Below are 10170 nucleotides of genomic sequence, written 5' to 3'. Positions count from 1 at the left end.
CAAGCGCAGGAAATGAAAACTGCGGCGACGAGAGCGTCGTGAGAGACGGGAATGGTTGAGAATGAATAACGAAAATGAACAATGGTGAGACTATCAAAATTGGGAATTTCATCAATAGCAGTGGTGCTAGAACTATAATATATCACTCTCTCATAATTTGATTATCAAACAAGTTTTACCTTATTTTGTTTTTGATTTTGTAGTTGAAATCAATAAAAATAAAAAAATCCAAAAATAACATAATCATTATTATAAAACAAGCACGTATTTTTATTTTTAACATAAAATATCGTATTTTTATTTCAACATAACAACATTTGTTTACTTTTAAATAATACGATAACAAACGACTCTCAATATGAGCTCTACGTTTATTTAAACACGTGTTTTACTGCTCCGGGAATATGTATATTCATAAAATAATTGTCCCAGTCAATTGTCTTTGGATCGAAATAGAAGATATTGGCTTCCACCTCATTTTCCGTAACCAATTGATGCAGTTTTTGAGTATTAATATCATCGTAGCTGTCAAAACAAAGAATACAAAGATCAATATGTAGGTGAAAGTGCTAGTTAGAAAGTAAATGATATGTATTTTGGAAGAAATAAAAGAATAATTAAATGCATTTTAATATATATATATATATATATATATATATATATATATATATATATATATATATATATATATATATATATATATATATATCAGTGTTGTAAAAATCCAAACGAAGCCCAAGCCTCCAATTAGTCAATAGGTTCTATCAAACCGACTAGAAAACATATAACGATTGATCACTATCTAGACAATGAGTGAAACTTTAGAAGTTGGTGAGTTTTTAACATTTTGAAGAAGTTTTATCTCAACATAAATTTTTTTTAAAAATGATTAGTGTGGTATTAATCATATTATATTCTTTTATTATGATAGTAGTTTTATTTACTAACTTTGCTATCATATAATTTTTTTAATATTTAACGAATTTACAATTTAAGTTCATTGAACCCTTTGCATCTCGAATCGCATACCTTTCTACTGCATCTGATTGGGCATTCAAAGTAGTCATTATTGATGATATTTCTATGTGCAATTGTGTATTACACAAATAGTTAGCAATTTTTAGCATCATGTTTTGATTATGCGCCGCATTGAAAAATGAATTACCAAAGAAGGTGGGGAACAACAATATAATGGAGGTTTCTGATTATTTTTGCATTTAAGAATTGCGTATTGATATTTTATTAGGGTCTAAAATAGTCATGCACAATCGAGAAGGGAAAACAAAAATTGTGAACGAATGATTTAATAAATGCTTCAAAACTAGGTAGTATTGGAAGTTCTATATCCAATTCTACATATCTAACAACCATATATATATATATATATATATATATATATATATATATATATATATATATATATATATATATATACTATCTTATAAAACAAATCCCATTATTTCTAAAAATAGATTGAATAAAATAATAATATTTTTTAAGATGTCCAAATCATTAAGCTAATTGTACGATTAATCACTAATAAAATAATATTAAAATTTAAACAAACTCCTATAAATCTTCTCTTCCAAGGTTTTGACAAGATCTTTTTTTATCCAAATAAATATTCAACACCCTATAATTTGGTTATTTCATGAATTTTCTTTATTTTTAATATGACATGTTTCCTAAAACAAACTAATGATTGATTTGAAAATAATCATTCTCCATCGAAAAGAAATTAATTGTCGAAACAAACTATTTGTCGCCCGCCGCTTTGCGCGGGTAAACGGCTAGTATATATATATATATATATATATATATATATATATATATATATATATATATATATATATAGGGAGTGGTTCAAATGAGAACCAAAAAAGGTTAAGAACCTCTAACTTTTGATGTTTATAAAGGGTTTATGGTTTAGGGTTAAGAACCCTAAACACTAAACCCTATCCTAAATCCTAAACCCTTTATAAACATCTAAAATTAAAGATTCTTAAATCCTAAACCCTTTATAAACATCTAAAATTAAAGGTTCTTAGGGTTCTTAACCTTTTTGGTTCTCATTTGAACCTTACCTATATATATATATATATATATATATATATATATATATATATATATATATATATATATATATATATATTCCTACTTTTTGTTCCTAACAATCCTCATACTCATAAATTTCATTAAATTAGCATTAATATGTTACACATGTCACTATTTATTAGGAAAGAGAATTTGTAGGAACAAAAAGTAAGAGAATATTTAAATTCTCAACATATATATATATATATATATATATATATATATATATATATATATATATATATATATATATATATATATAAAAGGTTGATAATATGAGAATCATTCTAAGCCACTCATTTATTTTTACTTCAGAAGTCATAACATGTTTCATTAAACTATGCTAATAATTACCTTAATATATACAAAAACATAGTTTTTTATTTTTATTTTTAAGAAGTTTTTTTTTATCGAAATATAATTTTAAATATATCAAAATTCATAATTTTATATTCTCTACAAATAAACATCCATATTAATATAGTTTTAAGATAAATTAAAAGTTTTTTTTTTTAATAGTTTTAACTATCGTTTGTAGGTCAAAGTAAAAATAGTGATGGAATTTTAAACCAACTTACAAGCTTTTTGAGAAAACATAGGGTTTGTACAACTCTGCCAACCTTAGCACTAGGTTGATGTTTCGCTTAAGGTTTTCATACGTTCCATTGAAAGCATGGCATAATGCCATATTCATGACTTGAAAAGCCTGAAAACAAAGAACAAAGTTATTAAGTAGACGTGAATTAGAGGAAGGGGGATAGGAATAATTAATAATAATGAACCTGTAGGGGAAGCACATAATGGAGATTAAAGTATCTATTAAAGCTTGACATGGAATTCAACACCTTAACCTCAGGAACTATTACCAACTTCCCATCTTTGTTAATCCATGGATGTTTTGAAAAATAGTTATATGCATTTTTTTGAATTTCTTTGTACTTCAAAGGATTTGATGTTGAAGATCCAACATGGTATATTGTTTCATAAGACTGGTTTGCATGAGCTGTTATTGCGGCAATCATAACATTCACTACCATATCTCCGGGAACCTATCAATCAATATATTATGGAATCATGCATGGAAACTTGTGTAGCGGTTTACACTGTATTTCTTATAACTATGAATCGAACTTGTTTAAAAAGAACATACCACATCAAGAATGGATTCGGGATCACCGAGGAAACATGCTAACTTACCCTTGCCATAACTAGCTATCAAGCTATCGACAGTCCTATATAGTTTTCAAATAAAAATATCTTTTTAACTGATTTCGTAAGAATTTTTAGAATTTTGTTACAAAACGGAAGAATTACCGATTACCTTAAGCCTTCCATCCAACCAGGAAAGGGTTCTTTATATGTGCTAGTGATGATGGTTGGGCGAAGAATGACCAAAGGCATATCTCCTTTCAAATGCCCAAGAACCATTTCTCCCAATGCCTTCGTAAAAACATACGTATTTGGCCAACCAAATTTGTTTGCCCTATGATCGATCAAATTAAAAAAAGAAAAAGAACATTTATAAACTAAATACAATTATAACGCAAAAACTAGACATAAGAATGTATAAAAATGAGAGGAAAAAGAAAGATCGTTTTTTTTTTTTTTTTTTTTTTTTTTTTTTTTTTTTTTTACCTTTGAATACCAAAATCCTTCATGGCCAACATAATAGATTTATCGGTAGCTGTTTTATCGTAATTGAGTTCTTTTAATTTGTCTTTAATGATTTTCTCTTCTGTGTTGATGTCGGGTCCATCTGCACCATTAAGTGCATCACCAAGACGATATGGCGTTTCTAGTATAAGCCCTGGTTTCTCACCGGAGACATAAGCTGAATGCACATATATTTTAATTCAATAACATCAAGGCTGTGTTAGGAACATATTGTATTATATTTGTTTTTTTTAACCCAAAAATATAGCAATAGTGCTTTGAAACATGGATTAAAAACATAAGATACAATAACAATATTACAGATTATAAATGTGTAAATATATACTAACTTACCAGTGGATACATGGAGAAGCAACTTTATTTTGATGCATTTGGCAGCAAAATTTAAAACATTTTTAGCTCCAAACGTATTCAAAGATAAGGCAATGTCATATCTGCAATAAATCAGTAGAATCCTTAGTTATGATTGTTATTTGTTGATATACCTAAAATATATATTTTAGAGATTTATTGTATATATATTTTAGGGATTTATTGTATATAATAGCTAGGTGACTATGGCTTAATTTATAAACCATAAGTTGAAGTTAAAAACTTGTTTAACACCCTGTGGCGACGACAAGTTATCGCTATAGGTGGTATCTGTCAACGTGTCGTTGCTATAGGTGACACCTATCCCGACGCCAAGCGTCACCATAGATAATTAATAAAACTTTATTTTTTTCCAAAAAATATTCTTGACGAAAATATTCCGGACGACACCGCCGTCGTTTTTGACCTACCCTATGCCAACGACTCTGTGTTGACAACATGTCGTCGATACAAGGTTAGAAATTATCGTTGACACAAGGGGTTAATGTTGTAATGATAAAATGACAATTTAAGAGATTTTGTTAATTAATCTTATTATTGGCAATTCTGAAAATTGATTAAAAAGGCTTAATGTTTTTTCTTAAACACTAAATGAAGTACCTTTTAGATTTAAAATTTTTTGTTTAAATTAATTTTTTTTTGTTTAAATTTAAAAAATTCATATTTTAATCTAAAAGATGGAAGCTCAAATGTCCGTTACTAAACATGCATTAAAAATGTTTGATAGTTAACCATTAGGTGTTAAGGCTGGTCGTTAAGCAGGCTAATACAAGGAGAACAACGCCCCCTAACGCTCGGTAGGGGGCTCACTATGCTCCAGTCGTTAAGGCTTTGGCGAGATTAGAGAGAAAGGAAAAGGAGAAGGCAATTGGTCCAAACGTTTGGTTTCGTCTTCAATAGTTTGGACTCTTTCTTTAACCTCAAGTTTTTTCTTCTCTATTTCTTCCTCTTTCCCCTTAAAAGTTGAAAGAGCAGATTTAGACATCTCTTCATCTTCTTTCGATATTAAACCAACTGAAACTAAAAAAAAAACCCCTTTTAATCTTTTTATTTCTTATTTCATCATTAACTCATTGAAACTCACTCTTCTTCTTCAACCAGAAAAAGCAAAAAACCTCCTTCTTTCTCTGATTCCTTTCTTATTTTATTTATTTATTTATTTATTTGCTTTTCACCCATTCAAATTTTCGATTGCTTGTTGTTTCTCATCTTTTTTCTCAGATGGTTCGAGAAGAAGCAGACCTTGTTATGAGCTTAGTTGCCCCACAAACAAAAGAGAAAGAAAAAAAGCCCAAATTTTGCTAGGTGTATGCATACTATGTGTGCAAATTATGTATATTGTGTATAGGTTTTACAAGTTAAAATTACCAACTTGCCCATGGATCTCCAACGGAAAGATTTTGATATGAATATTTATCAAATTTTATATTCTTTATGATATTTGGGAAATGAGGGCCCCATTTGAAATTCTAAGGTTTTAATGTTATTTTTTTAATTTGAAAAAAAAGAGTGTTAGAAATATTACCACTCCTTATGACATGTTAAGAATTAGATGTGACAACCCGAAATTTCCATTCTGTACAAACAATATCAATTCAATAGATGATATAACAGTCACAGTAATTTTCAAACTTTTCCGTTTAAGTTTGAATACGTCAAGGTTTATACTTCAAGAGATATTAGGAGAGTGGATGCACTAGGGTTTTGTGCAACACTGTTATTCCAACACTCTATTATATTAGAGATCATTTCAGGAATAAAAACATTTTCTGCCAAAAATATCTCAGGACTATAAATAGATTTCTAAACCAAATTCATTCATTATTCACATTTCCAACTAGAGAAAAACCATTTTCTCTCTCACGGATCTTTGGGTTTTTATACCAAAACGTGAGTAACTCTTTCTAGTAGTGTTAGAAAGCTTATTATGTGATTATAACATGATTTAGATGACTAAATCATTTGATTTAGGAGTTTACTCCCCAAGGTGTTCTTGGGCGGTAAACTCCCGAAACCGAACCTAGATTGTTCCTTGTGTTATGCTACTGCCTTAGACTCATTTGTATGTGTATTAAGGACAAGAAAACAATCAAGAAACACAAACACATGGGAGTTCACGGCCCAAGTGTATCTTAGGCCGTAAACTCCATTATAATGGACCAAAGGGTTCTTTTAAGACACCTAAAGCCCTAGACCTTTACATGGAATTGTTTCCCACTTAAATGAAGGACAAAACCACATCAAAATCACCTTTTGAAGTGAGTTTACGGCCTTGGTAATGCTCCTAGGCCGTAAACACCAAACAAGGGCACCAAAGTGTGCCTAGGGTCCTCATTAGCTTTAAACAAATGCCTAGAAATTATCCCACATGTGCATGAGGCTTGAAAACAACAAAAACAACACCCCAAGGGAGTTTACAACCGTAAACTCCAAGGGAAATGGCCTTGGGGCCGTAAACTCCTAAATGGAGTGTTTCTATGCCTTAAACCCTTTCAAGAATTGAACCACCAAGTTGGAATAATTCTAGGAATCATTTGGAACTTCAAAACACACAATACACCCATGGTTGGGAGTTTACGGCCGTAAACTCAAGAGTTTACAACCGTAAACTCCATGTGTGATGATATATGGGGAGTAAACTCATATATAGGGTCCTTTGGAATCCGAAACCCAAGTACCTTGTCCCACAATGGCTTAGATGCAATCCTTAAGGCTTAAAACACTTATATAAAGTGTTTATTATGTTCTAGGATGTCTTATCATTTTCAATTAGTAATTTAAGTCTAATTGAGTACATATATGTGTGATTATATGTTCATTAGGATCGTAGTGTATGTACAAGTCCTCGTTTGACATCTAGCAATCCTATACCGTTCAGTTCATCCCAATCACCAACTACAGGTGAGTTCATACCCCTAATCAATGTTTTAAATGATTTTAAATGCTTTAATGGGGGGGGGGGGGGATACAAGTAGAAAACAACATGTTATTAAATCATCTGTATGTATTTTATAACTGTGTTTTCATTCAACGGATTTCACATACTACAAAATGTGATGCATGAAATGGTTTTCTATCTTTAAAATACTTTGTTATCAAATGTATTACTTTTGAAAGGTTTATCAAAATGACATCAAGTCACTGTTATGTTTGTTCAAAAACCCTTGGATGTCTTACAAAACCATTTTACATTTTTGAACTAAACTATGCATATACACTTATATTCTTATATATGTATTGATGTTATAGTTTACATCTTTCATTTAGTTTCCCACACCCTTGAGTAGTAAGAGTGTATAAACCTACATGATCAACCAATTATATTTCAGTAAATTATCATAGGGATAATTTGAAGATATCAAACATTACTCCTATTACAAGGAATCACACAAGAGTTAGTTCATTCATGAGTCTATACTAGTACATTACCTGATACATGAGTACATATACATATACTTACCTGTTACATGAACACACTTACATGAATACCATACAGGAACACTTTTACATAGGTGCATTATCCTGTATTCACTTACCTAGATACTTGTACTTAGAACTACGAGGATGATTTATTAGTACTTTCTGTGTAAATTATCTTTCCTATCTCGGTTCAATGGGATATCTCGGCGGGACTTACCATTCCGAACCCCACTGATTAGCACCAGTGGTCGATGACCATCTACGGAGGTCTAAGGTTACTACATATACTAGGTAGATCGATAACCGGGGCTAACCCCTCCACCCACCTGCTGCTGCTACAGAGGACAAGTGGACAATCTTCGATTGTTCATAAGGTTATACCTTTCGCTTATTGAGATGATGTGTTACTCCTAGTACCCAGTGATGACACTTACATTAATACTTTTTTGGACAATCTTCGGATGTTCATTAGGTTACATATTTCGCTTAATGCAATGTTGTGTTAGTCCTAGTACCCAGTGACAACACTTACAGTAGTACATTTTCCTGTTTACTTTATTTGGTGATACTTTCACATAAACGATGAGTTAGACTAAGTACTTTAGTACTAAACAATTAAAGGAAAAACTATCATTTTACTTACAAAACATTCGGGTCTTGGTAGAAGACTACATCTCAAACTAATAGAAAATAAGGGATTTTGTAGGGCTTTTCATACTTAAATCAACATTTTCATTTAAAGGTTTGCATGACTTTTAAAACAGCTTTTAGTAAGCAAGACAATGACACTTAAATACTTATGAATTCACCAGTTTTAAAGCTGATACTCTCTTTCAAAATAACTTGTATTCTCAAGTCAACAGTAGACAGGTACGATGGCCAGGTTTTGAGAAGACGGAGCAGACAAGTCTCGTCTTTTATTTTGATTGTATATTTTTGGTGTCTTACTACAATTAAAGAACACACATGTATTAAAACTTTACTTATAATGCAATGGATGATGTTGTTGCTTGTTTATTATATTACACTGTTGTGATACTGTACATGACGTCCTCCACCCCTGAACGTTTCCGCCGTTCGTGGTTTTGAGGTGTGACATTAGATGCTAAGATAAAAAAAATGAGACCACATTTAAAAAAATGATGTGGCAAGATGCTAGGAGGGTTACCACTCCCTCTAGCATTTAGCCTTATGGTAATTATACCTTTCATCAAAGTTGGTGGTGGCGGCTACATTGACAACGATATCAATATTTTCCCACATCTCTTCGATTAAATTATAATCTTTTATACCCAGATTTTCATAAGTAATGTCTCCGGCTACAGGTGTAACTTTTTTAGACAAGAATGATTGTAGATTTGTGCCATATTTCTCTTTCAAGATTTTAAATAAATCCTTTTCCACCACCTAGATATTATTGATAACGAGTCAATAGATACAAACAATTTTAAAAAAAAGTGTCGGATAAAAGTATAACCTCAAAACTGTATTAAAAGCGTTAACAATAATAATAAGTGATAGGGTAATATATAGAAAAGCACAATCACTTATATATATATATATATATATATATATATATATATATATATATATATATATATATATATATATATATATATATATATATATATATATATATGAAAACAAAAAACCTTAAAAATCATAAAAATACATAAAAAAACTAATTAGAGACTGCATTTTTTTTTTTTTTTTGACTTTATAATCTTAAACTTCGCAACTTTTTATATAATTTCGTTGAAATATTTTTTGAAAAGAAACCATCAAATAAAGAAAAATAATATAAATAAAAGTAATTGATTTTTTAATTTTCTTCAACGAATTTATAAAAAAAGCTGTGGTTTTTTATATAAAAAGTAAAAAAAAAAAAAAAAAGAAGATTTGTTATCTCTAAGTATATTTTTATGATTTTTAGATTTTTTTTCCATATAATCCTTCCCGGCACACACACCCACCTGAGTATTGAATCGGTGCATGGCGGATTTGGCGTCAGTAGCTCTTACAAGAAGATATAACTTCTTTACGTTTGGTTGAACCCTAAGTATCTTCTCAACAAATACTACATACAAGCTAGTTAACGTTAATTAAATATTTTTGACATTTCCAAATATATTTTGAAAAAACATGTGATCAACTAATAAAAGCATAGTTCGTTTGGGTGAAAGCTTGATAGTAAATTGGTAATAATATATGTATTATTACAGTATTAGAAGTAAATAAGCAAGAGTTTAAATTAGGTAGAAGAGATACTTTTGGCAAGAAAACCAGTGACACCAGTAACGAAAATGGTCTTGTTGCCAAGGAAATTAAGAATACTACCCAACTCCATTTGTTCCGATAATCAATCTTGCTCTAAATAGCAATATCACCCGAGAGAGAGAGAGAGAGAGAGAGAGAGAGAGAGAGAGAGAGAGAGAGAGAGAGAGAGAGAGAGAGAGAGGTAACTGTCTGCAATTTCCATTTGATATATATAAAGCATGAAGGTCAAAGTTAACGTCTGTTAGACCGAACGGTATACTATGCACGAGATGTTCCGTGGTCTAGGTGGCCATGAACCACGGCCGTGCACACCACCCCGGTGGTTCGTGGTGG

At 30.6% G+C, this 10170-nt stretch overlaps 1 protein-coding gene across 1 annotated transcript; it reads right to left on the bottom strand.

The window, feature by feature from the left end:
• Positions 1-371: 371 nt before the first annotated feature.
• On the bottom strand, positions 372-9907 carry LOC145090663 (fatty acyl-CoA reductase 3-like). Its single transcript, XM_079028791.1, has 10 exons — positions 9829-9907; positions 9534-9637; positions 8765-8967; positions 4102-4202; positions 3730-3925; positions 3416-3577; positions 3245-3326; positions 2877-3143; positions 2673-2800; positions 372-525 (listed from the first exon to the last, which is right to left on the bottom strand). Exons 1-10 carry the CDS (start codon positions 9905-9907, stop codon positions 372-374), a joined length of 1476 nt encoding a protein of 491 aa, XP_078884917.1.
• Positions 9908-10170: the final 263 nt, after the last annotated feature.

The sequence above is a fragment of the Lactuca serriola genome, chromosome 2, assembly GCF_051521515.1.
Source record: "Lactuca serriola cultivar US96UC23 chromosome 2, Lser_US96UC23_V15, whole genome shotgun sequence".
In the NCBI taxonomy this organism is placed as follows: Eukaryota; Viridiplantae; Streptophyta; class Magnoliopsida; order Asterales; family Asteraceae; genus Lactuca; species Lactuca serriola.
Note: the sequence above shows the minus strand (reverse complement) of the source record. Positions and strands in the feature narration are given on the sequence as shown.

What these genes read in the sequence shown, in the direction of transcription:
- LOC145090663 (XM_079028791.1), bottom strand. Translation starts at nt 9,907, where the DNA reads ATGGAGTTGGGTAGTATTCTTAATTTCCTTGGCAACAAGACCATTTTC. An exon ending in CACTGGTTTTCTTGCCAAAA is followed by an intron (nt 9,638 to 9,828) that starts GTATCTCTTCTA and finishes GCTTGTATGTAG; the next exon opens with TATTTGTTGAGAAGATACTT. An exon ending in TGCACCGATTCAATACTCAG is followed by an intron (nt 8,968 to 9,533) that starts GTGGGTGTGTGT and finishes AATAATATCTAG; the next exon opens with GTGGTGGAAAAGGATTTATT.